This window comes from Heloderma suspectum, chromosome 1 (assembly GCF_057233095.1).
Source record: "Heloderma suspectum isolate Gila_16-S chromosome 1, 16-S_ref, whole genome shotgun sequence".
Lineage (NCBI taxonomy): Eukaryota > Metazoa > Chordata > Lepidosauria > Squamata > Helodermatidae > Heloderma > Heloderma suspectum.
The window spans coordinates 17515293-17538995 of record NC_139458.1 but is presented as its reverse complement, the minus strand read 5'-3'; the positions used below and the strand labels follow the sequence as shown (position 1 = coordinate 17538995).

The window sequence follows — 23703 nt, the reverse complement described above, 5'->3', positions numbered from 1 at the left end:
GTTTCTTCCCTAAGGCCCACCCCCTTTGCCTGATGGGAAACCTCTTATCTCCAATCAGCAGTGGACTGAAGATAGAAGCTTTCCCCCTTTGCACAAAGACTCCCTTTCTCACAGAGGTTCCTCATTCCTGCTCTAGAAGGAGGGGGCAAAAAATGAGCTTCAGATTAATTTCTTTGGATTATTTATTTGCTGCTCTTCAGTCAAAGCTATCCAAGTTTCCAGATGCTTCCAGAAAGCATGCAAGCAAGGTATGAAGGCAAACAGCCTCCTGCCACTGTTTGTCTCCAGCCTTCAGATGTGTACACTGCCTCTGTCCAAGGAGGATCCAATTAGTTCTCCTGACTAAATCAGAACATTAGAACTTAAAATGTGTTCCAACAAACACATTTAGAAAGGTCTAATAGTTGTCTTTACTGTGTAAATAGAAGATATATTACATACTTCAGTAGCATGAGAAGAATAAGCATCTTTGAAATGTGGAAGATAAATGGAAAATTAGAAGCCACCTGGCACAAGTCGGGGAGGAATCTCACTTCACCCAGGAACAGCATTTCCATGTAAGAAACAAGAATTATTGCCAATAATTTATCTGGCAACACCATACGCTGTTAACAGTGGAACAAAAGTAAGCCACAGAGCTTTTAGAGAAGTTCACTTACATCAGTTCTATCTACATGCCAACTAGCGACCTGTGCATATAAAAGGCTTGCTTACAACTAACTGCTGAATTTCTGCAGGAACCAAGGAAACAAATAAGCACATGACTGACTACAGCTTCCAAATTCTGCTTGATCCCATACCATGCAGGTTGTAAAGATATAGTTGATCTTGCACTGTACTATCGACATGTTTCAAGGGACAATGAGTTCATTTGGATAATTAAGAGTTTTGGTAAACAGGGGTTGCTAGGTGCTTACAAGACAAAAGCTCTTGCTGTATTAACGTTGCATGTGTTTGACTACCACCTAGAACAGCAAGTAATCCTAGAGTAGTTTTCTTCAGATGAGGGTGGTGGTGATGGGTGGACAAACAACTGGGGGTCTTAGACTGCAATCCTATACGCACGAGTTAGAACCGGTAACTTCTTTTTGAGTAGACACGTATAGGATTGCACAGTCTCATAAACCTGTAAGAACAAAGCACAGGTTTTCTCAAAGCACAACCCCTAAAAGTGATTGCTGGAGGAAAAGACTGAAGCCACAAGTCCTTAACTACTGTGGGCCCCGAATTCTCAGGTTAGTGATGAATTAGCACAGGGACAGGAGAAACCTAGCTAGTATAGCTAGCACTCTTCTAGATTGAGGAACAGATAATCTAGCAAGTTTAGAAGAGGAGTGGAATCTAGTTTCATGAACTTCAACAAATACTAACCTAGGTGGACGGCATCTTACGCTCTCCTCTTCCTTCTCTATGGCAGACCCCATGAGGACAGCAGCAGGAAGAACAAAGAGCTAGAGAGAGGCTGTTGAACAACATATTCCCCCAGTGAACCTCTTTGTTCTCCCCACTAACAGGAGAAGCCAGGAGCATACCCCACCTGGCCTTCATCCCACCCACTCGCAACAGATACATTTTGTGCACATATGCTTGCTACTTCCCTGGGCTCGTTGCAGGCCCTGAAAGGATAGCAGCATTGGCAGGAACACAAGCATCATCTGGTCTACCCCAGCCGCCCCCATCACAATCAGGCTGACGTGTTGTGATCTGCAGCGGATGGCTGTGTCACCCACCATTTTAAAATTTCCCACAATGCTTTCTGATCTTATGACAGGAAATAAGTTAGCTTCACTTTGAGCTTCAGTATTCGTAAAAAAGCCCCTTCATGGATCACTGCCTTGTTGTGGCGAAGGGGCTTGCGTAACTCAGTGAAGCCATAAGCTATGCCGTGCAGGGCCACCCAAGACGGACAGGTCATGGCAGAGAGTTCTGACAAAATGTGGTCCACTGGAGAAGGAAATGGCAACCCACTCCAGTATTCTTGCCAAGAAAACCCCATGGAACGTATCACAAGGCTAAAAGAGATGACGCCGGAAGATGAGCCCCTCAGGTCGGAAGGTGTCCAATATGCTACTGGGGAAGAGCAGAGGGTATTTCCAAGTAGCGCCAGAAAGAGTGAAGCGGCTGGGCCAAAGCCGAAAGGACACTCAGCTGTGGATGTGTCTGGTGGTGAAAAGAAAATCCAATGCTGTAAAGAACAATATTGTTTAGGAACCTGGAACGTCAGATCAATGAATCAAGGTAAGCTGGAGGTGGTCAAACATGAGATGGCAAGATTGAACATCGACATCTTGGGAATCAGCGAACTAAAATGGACAGGCATGGGTGAATTTAATTCAGGTGGCCATCATATCTACTACTGTGGGCAAGAATCCCTTAGAAGAAATGGAGTAGCACTCATAGTCAACAAAAGGGTGGGAAAAGCAGTACTGGGGTACAATCTTAAAAATGATAGAATGATCTCAGTACGAATCCAAGGCAAACCATTCAACATCACAGTAATTCAAGTCTATGCCCCAACCACTGAGGCCGAAGAAGCTGAGGTTGATCGGTTCTATGAAGACCTACAACACCTTCTAGAACTAACACCAAAAAAAGATGTCCTCTTCATCATAGGGGATTGGAATGCTAAAGTAGGAAGTCAAGAAATCACCGGGATAACAGGCAGGCATGGCCTTGGTGTACAAAATGAAGCAGGACAAAAGCTAATAGAGTTTTGCCAAGAGAACATGCTGATCATAGCAAACACTCTTTTCCAACAGCACAAGAGGCGACTCTACACATGAACATCACCAGATGGTCAATATCGAAATCAGATTGATTATGTCCTTTGCAGCCAAAGATGGAGAAGCTCCATACAGTCAGTCAAAACAAGACCTGGAGCTGACTGTGGCTCAGATCATGAGCTGCTTCTTGCAAAATTTCGGCTTAAATTGAAGAAAGTAGGGAAAACCACTAAACTGTTCAGGTATGACCTAAATCATCTCCCTGATGAATATACAGTGGAGGTGAGGAATAGATTTCAGGGATTAGACCTGATAGACAGAGTGCCTGAGGAACTATGGACGGAGGTCCGTAACATTGTTCAGGAGGCAGCAACTCAATCCATCCCAAAGAAGAAGAAATGCAAGAAAGCCAAGTGGCTGTCTGATGAGGCTTTACAAGTAGCTGAGGAAAGAAGGGAAGCGAAAACCAAGGGAGAAAGGGGAAGATATATCCAACTGAATGCAGATTTCCAGAGAATAGCAAGGAGAAACAAGAAGGCCTTCTTAAATGAACAAAGCAAAGAAATCGAGGAAAACAATAGAATGGGAAAGACTAGAGATCTTTTCAAGAAAATCGGAGATATCAAGGGAACGTTTTGTGCCAAGACAGGCATGATAAAGGACAAAGAAGGCAGGGACCTAACAGAAGCAGATGAGATTAAGAAGAGGTGGCAAGAATACACAGAAGAACTATACAGGAAAGATCTGAATGTCCCTGATAGCCATGATAGTGCGGTCACTGAACTTGAGCCGGACATCCTCGAGAGTGAAGTCAAGTGGGCCTTAGGAAGCATTAGTAACAACAAAGCTAGCGGAGATGACAGTATTCCAGCCGAGCTATTTAAAATCCTAAAAGATGATGCTGTTAAAGTGCTGCATTCAATATGCCAACAAATCTGGAACACTCAACAGTGGCCACAGGACTGGAAAAGGTCAGTTTACATTCCAATTCCAAAGAAGGGCAACGCCAAAGAGTGTTCAAACTACCGCACAATTGCGCTCATTTCACATGCCAGCAAGGTGATGCTCAAAATCCTACAAGCTAGGCTTCAGCAGTACGCGAACCGAGAACTATCGGAAGTACAAGCTGGGTTTAGAAGAGGCAGGGGAACTAGAGATCAAATCGCCAACATTCGCTGCATCATGGAGAAAGCAAGAGAATTCCAGAAAAACGTCTATTTCTGCTTCATTGACTACGCTAAAGCCTTTGATTGTGTGGATCACAACAAACTGTGGCAAATTCTTAAAGTGATGGCAGTACCAGACCACCTTACCTGTCTCCTGAGAAACCTGTATGAGGGTCAAGAAGCAACAGTCAGAACCAGACATGGAACAACCGATTGGTTCAAAATTGGGAAAGGAGTACGACAAGGCTGCATATTGTCACCCTGCTTATTTAACTTATATGCAGAGTACATCATGAGAAATGCCGGGTTGGATGAATCAGAGGTCGGAATTAAGATTGCTGGGAGAATTATCAACAACCTCCGATATGCAGACGATACCATCCTAATGGCAGAAAGCGAAGAGGATCTAAAGAGCCTCTTGTTGAGGGTGAAAGAGGAGAGTGCAAAAGCTGGTTTGAAACTCAACATTAAAAAAACTAAGATCATGGCATCTGGCCCCATCACTTCCTGGCATATAGAAGGGGAAGAAATGGAAGCAGTGACAGATTTTACTTTCTTGGGCTCCGAGATCACCGCAGACGGTGACTGTAGCCCTGAAATTAAAAGATGCTTGCTCCTTGGGAGGAAAGCTATGGCCAACCTAGACAGCATAGTAAGAAGCAGAGACATCACCTTGCCGACAAAGGTCAGTCTAATCAAAGCTATGTTTTCCCAGTAGTAATGTATGGCTGTGAGAGCTGGACTATAAGGAAGGCTGAGCGCCGAAGAATTGATGCTTTTGAACTGTGGTGCTGGAGAAGACTCTTACGAGTCCCCTGGACTGCAAGGAGGTCAAATCAGTCCATCCTAAAGGAAATCAACCCTGAGTGCTCATTGGAAGGACAGATAATGAAGCTGAAGCTCCAATATTTTGGCCACCTAATGCGACGAGAAAACTCCCTGGAAAAGACCCTGATGCTGGGAAAGACTGAAGGCAAAAGGAGAAGGGGACGGCAGAGGATGAGATGGCTAGATAGCATCACGGATGCAATGAATATGAACTTGAGCACGCTCCGGGAGAGAGCGCAGGACAGGAAGGCCTGGCGTGCTATGGTCCATGGGGTCACGAAGAGTCGGACACGACTGAACGACTGAACAACAATTCGTAAAAACCAGTACCCACCCAAAGGAACGCAGTGTTTCAAGTCAAAAGGTTATGTACAGTAAACTGATCAGTTTTCACATTTATAAGGAAGGGTAAACTAAGGTTTCCTGCCAAACAGGAAGTCTGGTTATATCCAACGTTCATTGGTGCTAGAACAGCTTTGATTCCATTTCCGTGTCTGAAATGGTTTAGAGATGACTGCACATTCCCAGAACATATTGGAGAGAGAAAATGTTCACACGGGGGCATTTTGGAACTTGGGAGAAAGTGTGAACAGAACAGCTAGCTATTCCTCATGATTGGAACCAAGAGATAGAAAATTGGGGGTCTAATCTCATAATAACTTTGATTTACTGATGAACTAATAGGACTGTTCTTTGTTTGCCATTGCCACATAAAACTGCTACTGCAGAAGATTTATTCTGATCCCAAAGGAGAATTAAAAAGGACAATGGTGAACAACCTTTTCTCCAATTATTCTAGGCTACGTCAGCTGTGCTTACAATGATGCAGATCTTCTGACTTGCCAATTCATGACCACCACACCACTAGGCAGCCTGATCGGTATGAGTCAATAGGACACTGTACCACAACAAGGCCAGTAGGGACAGAGTGACAGCAAGATGCTGCTCTGAGATAGGCGCTTGTTAACCATTTATTCTCAGATCAATCACCATCAAGTCACCTCTGCCTGAATCTTGGAGCTTATCCACATGTTCAGAAAATGCATGTGGCACAAGACTACCTGGATTGTACCACCTCCAAATACAGGTGAGATTGTATGTTTGGGTGCTCCGCTAGTTTAAAAACTCTCCACACCTGTAGAAAGGTAGCATGTCAGGGAAAAAGGACAGACCCCACTTCTCCCTGACATGCATGCTAACTTTCCACAGGTATGGGGTTTGACATGGGAAAAGATTCAAACAGGTTATCCCCACTTGCATTTGGAGGTGGTACAATGCCGTGCAGGCTATACCCATATGATTTATGTGGCTAGACCTTTCGTATGGGGAAGGGAAAAGTGTAGGGAAGCAGGAACAATTCTTGAGTTTGAGGCCAGTGTGTAAAACAGTCCCGGCTCAGATAAGGTGGCGAACAGGCTTCACTTAAACTGATTAAAAAAATTTCCTGATACGAGTAAAAAGTGAATTGTTAATAGCTGGAGAAAACAAAGATTTTCAGAAAGGTAGAATGAATGTTTAAGCAACACCAGTGAAGAAAAAGTGTTGCTTTTTTAATACCTGAGGCTCCTCCATAGTGAACTACTCTGAGCAAACAAAAGAGTAGCAATTGACACCCATGCAGAAAATCTCACTGCATGTTTTCATGCACATGCAAATTTCAATCAATGCACTGTATTTGATTTTCCATACATACCCTACATCTGTGCACACATACAACCCTTCAAAAATTCTGTCTGCACAATGAACTTTTAGAATTCGTAACATGGCAATTTTCTGCACCATATTCCTTTAGAGGCCATTTAAGACCTCTGATTAAGCAGGGTTCTTTAAATAACACCCTTATTCTAAAAGTAGCACAGCTGTACTGAAGTTCTGCTCAGAACATTTCAGAGGCAGGATGAACCCAATAATATATTTCAGAAGCTGGAGGAAGATGTATGTAAGCCTAAAGTAAGAACCCTAAAAAAAACAAAAGATCAATAGGATGCAGGCTTAAGGAGAAAAAACAGGAAAAAAAAATATACCCCACAGTATTGGTGAACCTGCACATCCTGCAAGGGCAAAGATCATAATTAAGTCCCATATGTATAAAAGTGTGTTATCTTTAAAAAAAACACACACAGCCAGCCTAACAAAAGAAAACTCCTGCACACATACTTCCACCGGAAATTTTAGCCAAAACATTTGAAGCAGGAAAGGGCAAGTGGGGATGTGGATGCTTTTTCTTAATGACAGACACAAACTGCATCACAGGGAAGGGAAAACAGCCAGTAAAAACAGAGCTATTCGGGTTTTAGTGACATGCAGAGGATAGTGCTGGGGAAGGGTTGTAGTGCTGTGGTGGCTCTGAATACAAGAGGTCCCAGGTTCAGTTCCTGGCATCTCCAGGGGCCTGTCTTCACGGGTGATTTGCTGCAGATTTGGAGATCCTTTGCAGCACATGATGTTGTGGCCAGTCCGCAGCTAGGGATGTCCGCGGAATCTGCCATGGACTCAAATGAGGCTGAATTCCATTGAATTCGCCCCCCCGGAGTCCATGGTGGAACAGATGTACTCACCTCCGCCTCCTAGACCCATGCAGACTGAATCCTCCCTCCTGGCGGCTCCGTTCGGGAAGTGATCCGTACGCAAATGGAGTCCGTGACGCCATTTGCGTCCCTGTATTTTCTTGTGATAGGCAAATTCAAACGCGTAGCCCATCATGAGAAAATACAGGGACGCAAATGGCGTCACAGATGCCATTTGCGTCTGGATCATTTCCTGTTTCCGCCCAGCAGCAGTACAGACGGCAATGGCGGCCGTATCACTGGTGGAACGGAGCCAGCCGGCGGCTCCACGGAGTCAATGCCAGCAAGGATTCGGGGGGGGGGGAGGAACGCCTCCCCCCCCAGCGGACCCCCCCACGAACGCAAGGTAAGGGATTCGTACATCCCTATCTGCAGCTACCCCAGAGTTTACCTGTAGGGAAGCCGCATTTTTGCAGGGTACTTTTACTCCATTGATTTTTTCTTTAATTTGGAAATTATATGGAAAAGCAGAGTATAAATATTTGAAGTAAAATACACTAGATCTCTCAAAAGTAAATTCTGTGTAATAAATCCAGAAAGTCTGCTTGGTCATTACAGCTTTCCCACAAGATCGTAATACATATCAGTGTTACTGGAAACCTAGTGTTTTGGAAAACACACACACAAAACCCAAATCTACATATATACTTACTTGCACTCCCCAGGTACACTGCAGCCCCCATGGACTAAATTACATCCTTGTTTACATACAGCTATGAACAGAAAGAAGGTTAAACATCAGTTAGTACCAGCATTTTAGAAAGAGTTGGTCCCGCAATTAAACAGTGTCATTTTATACACTGCATTTTCTTTTTGTAATGTACCTTGAATGACACATGGTCAAGCAATGTTAACTACTTCTCAGCTAGAAGTATCAAATTACAATAACCAGATCCGTCATCTCCCAAATATAAATACCAGATAGAATCATAGAACAGTAGGGTTGGAAGGGGCCTATAAGACCATCGAGTCCAACCCCCATGTTTCGGGATTAGACTCAATATTTTCTTCAGGCAGGAAAGACGGATGTTTGCATCTTTCTTGCCTGGCGAAAATATCTATTTCAGAAAAGACAAAAGGTAGAGAGGAATAGGGAAGCACAGGATGCTTGTGCTTCCTGTCTCTCTCTCTCTCTACAGGAGTGTCATGTCCGAAGCCGTTCTTATAAAGTTAAAATATATTAGAATGTCTCAGATACATTGCTAAGAACACATTCTAATTCAATTCTCTAAAAGTAAGAGGAGTTTGAGACTATGGTGTATTGTAGGTTTGAAGCTTTTAGAGAACAGTGCAAACCAGAAATGGTTCCATAGATACCTTAAGCATAAGCCCCAGATCTTCAGACTAAGTTTTTAGAGCAGAACGAACTCTTAAATTGCTCATCAATTTACATGATCAAGTTGTTAAATCTGAAGCTGAAGCACAGTGAAAGGAGAGAATGCCTGGATAAGAGAACTCACAGCTCATCCCTGCTTCAACGCAGGCAGTGTGAAAAACTGCAAGGTCATTACAGCTGGTATGCCAAGTGGAGTGGGATTTCTTACCTTTGTAAGCTGCCTTGAGCACTTTAATGGAAAGGTGGAATAAGTATGTTTTAATAAATAGAATGACTGAAGGCAGATAGTGGACATGTAAGCATAACCGAAGAGGGAAAGGTTGTGTGTGTCTGAAACATCCTGGAACTATTTGCTTATCTATGGATTGTTGATTTAATACAGAACCCTGAACAAACATGAACTAAGCTAATCTTTTTGGAGGAACCATAGCTCAGTGATGCTTTGCATGCAGAAGATCCAAGGCTTAGTCCTTGGCATATTCCAATAAAAAGGATCTCAGGTAGCATGGCCAAAAAAAGACCTCCCAAAACTGGCAAAGTCTTTGCCAGTCTAGACAATATTAAGCTAGATATGACAATTGTACAACTCCACTGTATGCAATGGTGTCTCAATGCTAGTACTAGTGACGTTGCACCAGCATAAACCAACGCTTGAGAGCAATAGAATCATAGAATAGTAGGGTTGGAAGAGGCCTACAAGACCATTATAGAATCATAGAATAGTAGGGTTGGAAGGGGCCTACAAGACCATTGAGTCCAACCCCCTGCTCAATGCAAGGAATCCAAGTCAGAGCATCCCTGACAGATGGCTGTCCAGCCTCATCTTGAATGTCTCCAGTGTGGGGGAGCCCACCACCTCCCTGGTTCCATTGTCGTATTGCTCTAACAATCAGGACGTTTTTTCTGATGTTCAGCTGGAATCTGGCTTCCTGTAACTTGAGCCCATGATTCCGTATCCTGCACTCTGGGATGATCGAGAAGAGATCCTGGCCTTCCTCTCTTTGACAACCTTTCAAGGACTTGAAGAGCGCTATCATATATCCCCTCAGTCTTCTCTTCTCAAGGGTAAATATGTCCAGTTCCTTCAGTCTCTCCTCGTAGGGCTTGGTTTCCAGTCCCCTGATCATCTTTGTTGCTCTCCTCTGAACCCTCTCTAGCTTGTCTGCATCCTTCAAGTGTGGTGCCCAGAACTGGACACAGTACTCCAGATGAGGCCTAACCAGTGCTGAGTAGAGGGGAACTAGTACTTCCTGGGATTAGGAAGCTATGCTTTTATGAATGCAGCCCAAAAGAGCATTGGCCTTTTTTGCAGCCACATCACATTGCTGGCTCATCTTCAGCTTGTGATCGACAACAATTCCAAGATCCTTCTCGCTTGTAGTATTGTTGAGCCACGTATCCCCCATCTTGTAACTGTGCCTTTGGTTTCTTTTTCCTAGGTGCAGAACTTGGCATTTATCCCCATTAAATGTCATTCTGTTGTTTTCTGCCCAGCACTCCAGTCTATCCAGATCACTTTGAATTTGTTTCTGTCTTCCAGGGTATTAGCTATCCTGCCCAATTTTGTGTCATCTGCAAATCTGATCAGCATTCCCTGCACCTCCTCCTCCAAGTCATTAATACAAATGTTGACGAGCACTGGGCCCAGGACTGAGCCCTGCGGTACCCTGCTCGTTACCTCTCCCCAGTTGGAGAAGATCCCATTGACAGCACTCTTTGAGTCCAATTCTGCAACCAACTGTGGATCCAGCGGACCGTTGTTTCATCTAGCCCACTTTGAGCTAGTTTACTCATCAGGATATCATGGGGCACTTTGTCAAAAGTTTTGCTGAAGTTGAGGAATATTATGTCCACAGCATTCCCACAGTCCACAAGGGAAGTGACTTGATCAAAAAATGAGATCAGATTCATCTGGCAGGATTTGTTCTTGACAAATCCATGTTGTCTTTGAGTAATCACGGCATTGTTGTCAAGGTGCTTACAGATGAATCGCTTTATCATCTGCTCCAGAATTTTCCCAGGGATTGATGTCAGACTGACTGGTCTGTAGTTCCCAGGTTCCTCCTTTTTACCCTTTTTGAAGATAGGGAAAACATTAGCCCTCCTCCAGTCATCTGGCACTTCACCCGTCCTCCATGATTGCTCAGATACTAGACATTGGTTTTGAGAGTTCTTCTGCCAGTTCCTTTATTGCTCTAGGCTGCAGTTCATCTGGTCCTGGAGATTTGAACTCATTCAAAGTCATTAGTTGTTCCTTGACCATATGCCTGTCGATCTCAAGCTGCAATCCTGTCCCTTCAGCCTGTACTTTGCCTTTGCCAGGGGGTTCATAGCCCCCTTCTCGGAGAAGACTGAGCCAAAGTAGGAATTGAGCACTGCTGCCTTTTCTTTTTCATCTGTTATCATTTTGCCATCCTTATTTAATAGCTGAATCACCATTTCTTTCCTCTGTCTTTTACTATGCATGTAGCTGAAGAAAGCCTTTTTGTTGCGTTTAGGATCCCTTGCTAACCTCAGCTCGTTCTCAGCTTTAGCCTTCCTGATGCCATCCCTGCAATTCTCTGCTACCTGCCTGTAAACTTCCTTTGTTGCTTGGCCTTCTTTCCACTTCCTGTATGTGTCCTTTTTTGTTTTCAGGTCATCTCTAAGCTTTTTATGAAGCCACATTGGCTTCTTCTGTTGACTTCCACCTTTTCTTCTTGTTGGAATTGTTTGTAATTCTGCCTTTAGAATTTCCTTATTTAAAAACTCCCACCCATCTGGGACTCCTTTTCTTGTTAAAGTCGCTTGCCATGGGACCTTACTTATAATTGTTCTGAGTTTATGAAAATCAGCTTTCCTAAAAGCCAGGGTAAGCGTTTGACTACACTTGGCTTTTGCTTCCCTTAGAACCAAGAACTCAAGTACAACATGGTCGCTTTCCCCCAGAGTTCCTATAACTGCTACTTTATCCACTAAGTCATCTCTGTTGGTTAGGATCAAGTCAAGGATAGCCGATTCAATAGTTCCTACCTCTACTTTCTGTAGGAAGAAGTTATCCACCACACAAGTCAGGAATTTCCTGGAGGGGCCATGTTTTGCAGAATTTGTCTCCCAACAAATATCGGGGAAATTGAAGTCCCTCATTACTACTACATCATGCGTCCTTGGAACATTGGCTATTTGCTTTTCAAAAGTTTTATCCTCATCTTCTCCTTGATTGGGTGGCTGGTAGTAGATTCCAACCACCAGGTTCCTTTTATTCTTTGCTCCATTTATTTTAACCCGGATGCTCTCGATGGGGCTACCAAGCTCATCCTCCTGTATTTCTGTGCAAAGATATATATTTTTAACATATAGTGCAGCCCCACCTCCCTTTCTGTTCCTCCTGTTCTTTTTGAACAAGTTATATCCTTCAATTGCTGTATTCCAGTCATGAAAGTCATCCCACCAAGTCTCAGTTACACCTATCAAATCATAATTTCCCTCCTGTATTAAGAGTCCAAGTTTATTCTGTTTGTTTCCCATACTCTGGGCATTAGTATATAGACATCGAAGACCATGTGCTTCATAGTCTGGCTTTCTTCCTACATGTGTCTGAAGACTATTACTGGGTGCTTTTAGAGCTGTTCTCTCCATTAAGGTGCATGAGCCTTCATCCATTGTTACCCCCAACTTTACATCTCCCTTCCCTGTGAGATTCAGTTTAAAGCCCTCCTGATGAAATTCTTCATGCTGTGGCCAAACACATTCTTCCCATCCTTTGTGAGGTGCAACCCGTCCCTTGCCAACAGCCCATCTTCCAGGAAGTACAGTCCATGGTCCCAGAATCCAAATCTCTCTCGTTGGCACCACCTTCGTAGCCAGTCATTCACCATGAGCATTTTTCTTTCCCTTTCTATCCCTCTTCTAACTACTGGAAGGATGGATGAGAAAACTATCCAGGCCCCAAAGTTCTTGAGTTTCCTGCCCAAAACTTCAAAGTCTGACATGATTTCTTCATAGCTCCGCTTGGCGGTAGCATTTGTTCCCACATGGATGAAAAGAAAGGGACACCTGTCAGTGGGCTTTATGAATGTAGGCAACCCTTCAGTCACATCTCTAATCCGGCCTCCCGGGAGACAGCATACTTGGCGAGTCCACGGGTCTTTGCGACATACTTGGGTTTCGATCCCACGCAGCAAGAAGTCTCCCACTACTACCCTCTTCTCTTCTTGTTGTTGTAGGCCTTAGTTTCATCGCCTCTGTTTGACTGACCTTCAGCCTCTTGCTCACTCTCATGTAGGTTCCCCTGCGATTCTTCCTCTGCAGGCTGTCCCCAGTCTCACCCTCAAGTATTTGAAAATGGCTCCATATTTCCATTGCTTCCACTACTGTAGAGTGGCTTCTACTTCTTCTGCTCCTGTCACCCTTTTCCAAGGAGTATCCTCTACTTCATTTTTCCTTGCCTCAGCATTTTTCTCTTTTGCATCAGCTTGCTCTTGTACTTATTCTTTTAGCTCCTGTACTTGGCTCTGCTGTTGTAGTTCCCCCATTCTGTCCAAAAACTCTTCGTGTTCTCTTATTCCTTGGAGGGTCAACACTTGCTGCTCCAGTCCTCTTACTTTTTCTTCCAGCAGCATGATCAACTTGCGCTTGTTGCACGTGTAGGCCATGTTGATCTCAGGCAAGAAAACAAACATTGCACACACCTTGCAGGTCACCACCACTGGAGAGTCTTGTCCTTCCATAGCCTCTTTTCCCTTTTTGTGTCTAGCTTTCTGATTGTTCTAGAATAGCCTGTCCCTGGTCCTCTACTCACTGGAGGTTAAAAACAGAGTCCTACTGGTGTGGAAGTGTGTATTACAAGAAAAATAATTTTGTTTTAAAAAGATGTATAACCAGTACAACGGGAAAAGCGGCAATCTGCCATCCCATTTAGCGGTAGATTGCTGGTACTGGTGCAACTAGTGTATTTGCTAGTTATGTAGCACAAACGTTGGTTTACTGTAGTACGTTATCAGCGCTAGGACACCACTGAACACTACCCCATATATGGCATGTTCATAAAGAAAAACAGGGTAACAACATTACCATGAGGTTCCATGCCCTCAGCAGGTGAAGAAAGCATCCAGTATTTTAGGATTCAGGTGCAGTATTTTAAAAATATGAGTATAGTACCTTGTTTGCATTCGTCACCCATCCAGCCTTCCATACAAGCTTTATTTCCATTTTGGTCACATGTGTAGTGGCCCACAAAGTCATTACGAGGGCCACAAAATTTTTTGCAGTCTGGGCCGTAGTAGTTTTCATCACATTTCACTCTAATCTGTGCTCCAAAATGAGCAACATGGCCATTCAATTGTAATGACATCCATCGATCCTCTGGGTTGATCACACTTGCAAATGGCACTCTGTCAATTAATAATTCTTCACCTAAAAAGGAAAGAGACTAGATAGTTAAAAGTGTGCATACCTATTCTGACACAGAGTAGCTTTTATAATGGGGACGCAATGGTTACCTTGTGCCTCCTATGTACACTTTTAAGAAACCATTTACCAAATTGCTAATTGTGCGAATGGTGGCACATTTAGTTAAGCCCTTAGTAATTAAGCTTCATAGCATCATAATTCTAATGCTACACCCAAGCTTTGCCCTGTGTGGGTTATGAAGCTCAGCATGGCAAGTCCAACATTCAAAATCACCACCACTCCTCAAAACAGAAGCAGTTTCTTACTAGATTCTAACTTTTCATAGTCGCCAAGTACAACACAGAGCGCACCACAAAGTGTTTTCGTCGGATGTGACATTATTCATGACTTCAGCCCTTGCATGCTTGATTTTTTAGCTGGCAAGACAGCAAGCCAGATGGGGTCTATGCGTGTGTGTGGGGGGAGGGTGGGGGGGGGTTCAGCATTTGTTCCCACCACAGTCCCAATCCTAATCAGCCCCCCAATCCCCTTTGCAGTACAAGAAAAGTTTTCACTGGTACTAACAGGAGCTTTCCTCCTGTTGCAAACAGCAGCCCCATGATTCAGATCAGGACTGCATCAGAGACAAAGGTCTGAAGCCCTCCCTTCAATGCCATAGTCCCCATCAGGCTTGCTCTCTTCCCCCAATCACTTTCAGAAAAAATCAGGAATGCAAGGGATAAAGACATGAACAATGTTGCATCTAGTTTGGGCTTTCTGACTTTGGTCCTCTGGGGTTTGCTTACATTAGAGGAAGACAACAATGGTTGAATATGCTGGTACATTCTTGGAGACAGTTTCTCAGTATGCTCACTTAAGAATGCACAGCTAGGATGTGCTAGAACTGAACTCAAATTTCATCTCAAACTGTTTTAGATTGTTGGGGGAAGGGAGGGGAGTAGATTCTCTCCCATACGCAAGAAGAGGCATGTTGTTCACTACAAAGGGCCAGTGTGAAACTGTACAGCTAGGCTGCAGCTAGTTTGAACGGGGTCAGAGAGACGAGAATCCTGTGACAAGAATGGTGGTGGGATGGACACACACACACACACACACACACACAGAGTAAACACAAAGTCATACTAAAACTAAGACAGACGACTGACAACAAGTGAGCTATTTTAAAAAATCGAAGGCTCCACTATACTCAGACATGTCCTTCCATCTCCAAACTGCAGGATTCCTGCATGCCCCAGTACAGAAGGGTTAATTCCAGACTGACCTTCTCTTGTTGCACTGGCATTTTGCCCTTCAACCCACCCAGCACCTGTGCAAGCAGAGAAGAGAAGCTAGAATTAGCCCTTTGTATGCAAGGCAAAAAGACAGCATCCCTGCTGTTGAGCAAGACAGTTTCTCAGGAGACAGTTTAGCAAAGACAGTGCTCTCCATGTCATCTATCTCCACTGTGCATATTAGTGTCCTGCCCCCTTTATTAAGACAATAAAGAGAAGTCTTCTACTGCCTTCTCTGGTGACCCCAGGCCTGGATCAGGAGAGCTCTGAGCAGAAAAAACTGTCCCCCTAAAGCTGTTCTCTACCCAATTTGTCCTTGTAAGCAACTCTCCTCTGAAAATGCTGGGAGGTTAAAGACTTATATGCAAGCAAAACTTCAGGTTGCTCAAGTACCTGAAAACTGCACTGGAACGGTTTAGTCTTAACAATGAAGAGAACCAAAATCTCCATCCGTAATACATTAAGAATGCTACTGTTTAATAACCAATCTGAAGTCAAGGAACTAGAAATTAAGCAAACCAGTCCCCCCATCCTCTCCAGTTCTGTTTGTTTTAAAGCAAAAGTGGAAGATTTCAATCTCATAGAATCATAGAATAGTAGGGTTGGAAGGGGCCTACAAGACCATCGAGTCCAACCCCCTGCTCAAGGCAGGAGTCCCAAGTCAAAGCATCCCTGACAGATGCTTTGGCTTCATCTTGAATGCCTCCAGTGTGGGAGAGCCCACCACCTCCCTAGGTAATTGGTTCCATTGTCGTATTGCTCTAACAGTCAGGAAGTTTGTCCTGACGTTCAGCCGGAATCTGGCTTCCTGTAACTTGAGCCCATTATTCCCTGTCTCTGGGATGATCATCCTCAGATGACCTTAAGGTCATCCTCAGCAGCCCTTCTCCGTGAGCCCCTGCCAAAGGAAGTGAGGCGGGTGGCTACTAAGAGGAGGGCTTTTTCTGCTGTGGCACCCCGGCTGTGGAATGAGCTCCCTAGTTAGGTTCGCCTGGCACCTATATTGTATTCCTTTCGGCACCAGGTGGAAGACCTTTTAATTTTCCCAGGCATTTTAGCTTCTAGACTTTTAGCTTTGCTGTTTTAAATCTGTATTTTAAACTCCTGCACTGCTGCTAGGTTTTATTGTGGTTGTACTGTTATATTGTGGTTTTAATGTTCTATATATTTTAAATTGTTTTATTGTGTGCTGTTTGGTTTTAATTTTGGGGAACCGCCCAGAGAGCTTTGGCTATTGGGCGGTATAGAAGTGGAATGAATGAATGAATGAGTGAATGATCGAGAAGAGATCCTAGCCTTCCTCTCTGTGACAGCCTTTCAAGTTCTTGAAGAGCGCTATCCTATCTCCCTGCAGTCTTCTCTTTTCAAGGCTAAACATGCTCAGTTCTTCCAGTCTCTCCTCATAGGGCATTGTTTCCAGTCCCCTGATCATCTTCGTTGCCCTCCTCTGAACCCTCTCCAGCTTGTCTGCATCCTTCTTAAAGTGTGGCACCCAGAACTGGACACAGTACTCCAGATGAGGCCTAACCAGTGCTGAGTAGAGGGGAACAAGTACATCACATGATTTGGAAGGTATACTTCTGTTAATGCAGCCCAAAATAGCATTTGCCTTTTTTGCAGCCACATCACACTGATCTCCTTCTCTTGAACGTGAAAGAAGAGGGGAGAGCAGAGCATGTGGCTCATCACTCACACACATAGCAGGAATCCCATCGCATCCAAGCTAGCCCAATGGCTTAGAAGCAAAACATAGTCCAGGTTTCGAACGATCAGTGGGGGAAACAACACAGCATTGGTTATTTCCTGCGCAACTGCGATTACCCTAATTAAGCATGTCATGTCATCTGAACCTGGCACGTGGCACAGGCGTAGTAAATTTTCACCCGTCCTATAGCCCATGGATTGCAGTAGGGGTTGTAGGGTGGGTGAGAATTTACTATGCCCAGGGAAACAACTGACACTGCAGTGTTTCCCCCGCTGATCGTCTGAACAACAAAGTGAGTCAACAGAGTTGTCTCTGCAATATGGGTGCCAAGCCAGCAACTCACCCACTTCCTCTTCTCCTGAATGGTCACTGAGCAGCATGAGCAAGGGTGCTTCTAGGTCACAATTTTATTGTGTAGTCACCCTGCCCGATTCACAGAATTTCACAGGGGAAGCATACAACACCATCTTCCGTTTGTAAGCTTCCCGTGTTTTCCTATTCCTTCTTCTATCCTTTTTCTTACCATAAAAAAAAACCTGTCAAGGAAGAAATGGAATAGAGATTCTCGAGGCACCCTGCGGCACGGCTGCTCTCATCCCCAGTTTTTGCTTATATCCTATCTACATCCCTTCGTCCTGCTCTAATCACATCTGCATTGTAGGGTCAGGTGCTGGGAATGGACTGCTTCTTTTTCTCCCTGCCCAACCTTCCGCCAGGCGTCTACTAAACTAAAGGATCTTGGCTAGGAACCAGGTGCCATTTCCTTAGCTCTCTTCCCACGCCCTATCACAACTGTCAGTGTTCCATCCTTCCCACATCATGGATCTCTGAAGCTTAGATTCAGAAATTGCATGTGCCAATTTGACTTGAAAGAAGACAGAGCGGTTACTTGCTACAGTAGGAATTCGCCTTACACAGATTATTTTCCCCCAGCTCATTTTCCTAGATGTCTACAGTATTTTAAGACCTCAATCCAGTCTGTACAACCTTGGTAAGCAAGCACTGCTTCTCCAGAGAACTTGATAGTTTTGATTATATGCATCTCTCTACTAGAACAGAAAACAGGTCATCACTGACTATTAAACAAATACACAAGGAATCAACAGGCTTTGCCCACAGACAAAAAGCAACATTTTAATAGATCAATAATTCTCTCTATTGCATTGCTTATGTTGATCCTTAATATTAGCAGTAGCAGGTAACTGTCACAAGTGTTCAAATGCTAGCAATGGGAGAAACCGAAGGAAAGGATTAAGGAGTTGGTTATGTTTAGCCTGGAGAGAACATGATTAAGACGCAATATGATAGCCTTCATATATCTATTATATCTACATATATATTTCAAAAGCAGTCTGCGTATGATCAGTCCAGACTTCTGGCAAGAGTGATCCGCCCTTTTCTTGGCAACCTGCTGGGCAGGAAGGTGGAGTGTGTGAGAGAAAAGGAGCTAGCAGTAAGAGAAAAAAGATGACCCACTGACTTTTGGCTCTGGGGCTGTCCATCACTCTGGGGCTGTCCATCAACCTGGACTATGTGTGCCCCCCAACAGACTATTCAGAAGAGAATGTGGCCCTCAACAGAAAAAAGGTTGCCTATCCCTGGGTTAAACGCGTTATTAAATAGTGTCTTCATTTCATGTAGAAAGTTCTAGGAAGTTTTAGTATAAGCCAATATTCTCTCAAAGAAACTGGCTGTGGATTACCTAGACACACAAGACAAAAGCCACTGCTCTAAATGACATTCTTTCAGAAATGACAACCGGTCCATGAACAGAATGCATTGTGTTTACACTGTACAATAAACAAAACTCGCACCATGTAAACTGGCATCGAAATGCGGTAGTTTATTGCATGCTTGACTCCTTTGGAAATTTGATGGGCAACCACACTATATCCTAGATTCTATAGATCAGGGGGAGGCAATGTGGTGTCCACTGAGACACCCTACTCCTCCCAATTTTTATTTTAAAATATGTTTATATTTTCTTACTGGCAGATGGGATTGCTTCAAAGTAAAGTGGGAGAATCTAGCTGCTGCCATCTTGGCAGGTGACTTACCCTTTGTGACCAGCAATACTCACCCATTTTATGGTTGTGCCTAGGACGGTTTCTCAAATTTCCGAATGTGCCCACGGGCCGAAACCATAGCCTATTGCTGCTACAGATGTAATAATCAGCACTCCCAAGAGAATTACAGACTTTCCATAGAAGAGGTATAAGTGCCTGTTCTCATCTTTCCCATGGTATAAGAGAACTCAACTATAAACAGCACAGAAATGTCTGAGAAGTGACATGGGGTTCAGTGTGATGTGAACCAAGTAGAAAATGGGCAACACTCTTGCAGAACCTGGCCAATCAGTTTGGCAGCTCCTAAAACCACAGCAGGTATTTTTAGTACATTTGGATAAATAAATGACCAGCGTTAAGTCAATACAGGCTTAACACGAAGCTAGAACAATCTAATGTCATTTCCTATTCAGGGCCAGCTCTACCATTAGGCAGAAGTGAGGCGAGGCAGCTGCCTCAGGTGGAAGATCTTTGGGTACCAACTGAGGTAGGTGCTATTTATACTTTCCATCTCAGGTGCCAACGTTTCATGAGCCATCATCATTACTTATTTATTTCTATATTTGATTTGTACCCCTTTCTACCAAAAAATGGAACTCAAGGCGGCTTGACAAAGACAAATCAATGTAGTAAGAAAAACCTCTACTCAGATGTCCCATTTTCAGAGATTTGGGGGATATTGCTAGGGCTGATTCACAAAAGATGTTCTGTACTCCACATGTCAATTCCCAGCTGTCCCTATGTGCATGTTCAATGGGCAATGCAGGTGCAAACTCAGCTACACATTAATGACAGAGTTGCAGCTCGGAAAAAAGTGGTGCCACAACTGCTGAAATCATTGTGGCTGAATGTGTTTTAGAATCCACTTTTGATTTTTCCACCTATGTGGGGGAACACAATTAGAGAGTACGGGCCAGGCTGAATGTATAGAGAAGGCAACAAGTGGTGTTACCTGGTTTGGATCTTCAGCCCAACCAGTATTCCCAGCATACTTTTAAACGTTAAACAGTGTCGTGTAAAATAACTAAATCAATCTCAGAGAATTTTATTCATATCATCTGCCAAACTGGAAACTTACGACTACCAACAGCAGTAGCTGTTCTTTAAGTGTTAGAGAACACACCAGTTGAATTAAATTGGAAGTATCTAGATGCATTCATTAAAGGTGTAGCTTAATCTTTTGACATCCCATTTCAAATGACTGGCAATCTCAGAGGCATTTAAAAAAAAAAAAAAGATGGGCAAACTCGTTTGATTTCAGTTTCACAATGTTCAAATTCTGTAAGAATATACTCACCAGGTTTTGTGTCATTATCCCAATCCCAGGCCTCTATTATTAATGTGAACGATCTCTGAAACAAAAGACACAAATTAGTTACTGAAGCAGGGGAGAAGTTAGAATTCTGAAAGAGGCATGAATCTGATTTAGCGGAAACATGTCTTGCGCTGACATATGGTAGTTTGCTTCTACTAGCAGCATGTAATTCATTGGTGCCAGAAGAGCTTAAAATAAAAAACTTGACTGACGAACAACAAAGCAACTTTACAAGAGATAACCAGGGAATACGGTTTAATGTTGATATGTCCAATAACTGTCCAACTTTAGTGAACTACTTCAAAACCTAATCACTACTGGTCAAAAAGACTAAAGCCATTTCACACTGCAATACCTTGGGGATCCCCATTACTTAAATATGCTTTTTTGCAAAGGAATTGCTTATATTTAAGCCCTAGTTGTATAGACGATGTGTTAGCATTTGAAGCAGCCCTATTACATAAACTGGACATTATGCAATCAACTTGCTAAAGCTAAGGAAGTCTAGGTTTGGGTCAGAAGCGATACCCAAAGTAGGAACGCTACGAAAAGGTGGAATATACTATTAGAACCAAGCAATATTGGATTCCCAAATTCTCCACCCTATTTGTGGCTGAATATTGTCTAGGGGGAAGGAAACAAATTCCCCACCCCACAACAGGCTTATTAGCAGCGGCAGCAGCAACTATGACCTCCAGACCTAGTAGTGTTCTGATGCACTGTGGGTCAAAAGTAGCTGCTGCCACATGAGCACGTGCACACACAGTTGGGGAACATTTGGCAAAATGGTCCCATTCCTAAGTAACTCTTGGAAAAATCTGAGAAAGTTCCGCTCTAAGAGGACACAACTCTACACACACACACACACACACACACACACGCACGGCTGTAAAATCAAATGTGTTGATTCTGGCTTTCCTAGCATGAAGTAACTATGCAAAATCATCTGAGGTAGCGTATAAGAAAGCCGTCACACCAGAGCTGCTGCGCTACTTTTGTACATAAGAGCCAAACTGGATCCAACAAAAGCCTTCAGCATTCTGTTCACACAGTGGCCAACCAGGTGCCCATGGGAATCCCACAAGGAGGAGACGAGTGCAGAAACACCCTCCTGCCCATGGCCCCTCCCCCCCCCGCAGTTTTAGCCTACGTAAATATTTACGTAAGCTATTACGGCGGGGAAAAAAAAGGAACACAAATAGCACCCGCTACACTATTTGCGTTCCTTTTTTTCGCCTTAATAGCCTACGTAAATATTTACGTAAGATAAAACAGCGAAAAATAGGGAACGCAAATGGCAGCCACTGTAGCCGCCGCCATTTGTGTACGCTGTTTTTTTTTTGCCTAGCTGTGATAGGCTACGTAAATACTTACATAGCCTATCACGGCAGCCTGGCTGGACGCAAATGGCAGCGGCTACGGCGGCCGCCATTTGCGTCCACAGCAGCCCGTCCATGGCCGGAAGTCCAGCTGTGGGCGGCCCTGGCCAGCTGCTCTGCGGAGCCGCCGTGGAGCGGAGCCAGCCGGGCAGGATTCCGGGGGGGAGGACCGGATCACCTCCCCCCCTGTTGAGGATTCTGGGGGGAGGGATGGAGCGCCTCCCCCCACCGCGAATCAATTCCGCAAAAAGGTAAGTGACTTTCATACATCCCTAGTAATGCACGCTTCCTTGCATCTGGAAGTTCCTTATCCTGAATAGTTCCTCAGCAATTGGTCTACACAGGCATACTGCCTCTGAAACTGAAGGTAATATATAGCCATCATGATGAGTGGCCATTGATAGGCTTGTTCTCCATAAATATGTCTTATTCCCTTTTAAAGCTGTCCAGTTTGGTGGCTACACCTTGTGGTAGCGAACGCCATAGTTTAACCATGTTCTTATGGAGCTCCCTGCCTCTGGAGATCAGGCAGGCACCAACACTGGGTTGTTTTCAGCACCACCTAAAAACAGCTCTTTTCCAGGAAGCTTTCCTATTGGCACTCTGTTTTTTAAAAGAATAATCTTAATATCATGTTTCTTCTTTTTATCTTTCATTCATTTTATCTCTTGTTGTTCACCACTCAGGAATCTGTTCAGATGTGGAGTGGTATACAAATGCTGTAAATAAATAAACCATGTGCTGCGAGAAGAAATATTGCCTTTTATCTGTCCTGAATCTCCCACTATTCAGTGGCACTGGGGGATCTCAGATTCTAGTATTACAAGAGGGAGAAAAGCTTCTCCCCATGCACTTTGTCCACACCATACATAGTTTTATACTCCTCTCTCATGTCTCCCCTTACTCGCCTTTTTTCTTAAACAGAACAGCCCTATGCCCTGCTAGCCTGTTTGAACTACCAGTAATCAGTACAGAGATTACTAGTGTGCCTGGTGCTCACAAATTCAGTGGGGTTGTCACTTAAGAAGATTTTGTTTAAAAGAGTTGTTAGTGTTGGCAGGCCGCCCCAATGCACAAGGCTGGTTTCTTCTTGTAAACCAAGGAGTTGAACTCAAAAGCCAGTTCAGCAATTCAGTAAACCAGAACACAATCTAACTTTAAATCTGTTGCCTTGAACCTGAGCTGAACCCTACCCCCAGACAAGATCTGGTAATCATGTAAAATAAGTGGTTCTGTAATTAGTGCTCAGGAGATTTGGGGGCAATAAGGGTTATCTGCTCTAATCCTAGAAAGATGAAAACATTCATTTCCCAGGGAACAGCCAGATGAAGGGAAGAGTTTGGAACTTGTAGTTCTACATTTACCTTGATCGTGGATACAAATTACTACTCACATGGGGGGGGGGGGTAATTTTAAACAGGTTTTGTTTTCTGTTCCAATTTTTTTTAAAAAATGAGTGACTGGGGTTTTGTCATAAATGCCTGAATAGCTCAGGTGACCAGCTTGCATTACTTCTCTGGGTACACTTGTGCTGGTACCTTCCTGGATCCTTTGGAATATCTGAGGCTGAAATTTAAAAGCAGCTTTGGATGTTTTCTTTCCTGTTTTTACATCTGTGTACCTTCTGAAGAAATTCCCTATGGGAAGATTTGCAAGCTCGAAATGCAGGGAGAGCATGTGTCTCCCTATGGAAGATAAGAATGAGCCCCTTGTATTCAATATTATACAGAAGAATGAAAACAGGAAGTACAACCTCATTTGTGCTTCCTGTTTCCCTTCACTGCTCAAAGTCTGAGGCCACTCACAGTCTGTAGTCAGACATGATGACTGAGATGGAGGATGTAATGGGTTTACCGAACAATGTTTTGAGCCACATATTTTACACTGTTTTCATTTTAAAGAAATTATATTGTAAGAATAAATGTAAAAGTTTCTACAAGATGTGTATGAATCAAT

General features: G+C 43.8%; 1 protein-coding gene across 2 annotated transcripts in view; it reads right to left on the bottom strand.

Annotated features, from left to right (window-relative positions):
- JAG2 (jagged canonical Notch ligand 2) overlaps positions 1–23703 on the bottom strand; it is a 126093-nt gene that overhangs the window by 51414 nt on the left and 50976 nt on the right. For both annotated transcript variants that reach the window (XM_084837244.1, XM_084837249.1), the window contains exons 3-5: positions 20351–20405; positions 13760–14014; positions 7937–7997 (exon numbers count right to left, since the gene is read on the bottom strand). In XM_084837244.1, the coding sequence (XP_084693370.1) occupies positions 7937–7997; positions 13760–14014; positions 20351–20405 (371 nt within the window). The remainder of the gene's footprint in view (positions 1–7936; positions 7998–13759; positions 14015–20350; positions 20406–23703) is intronic.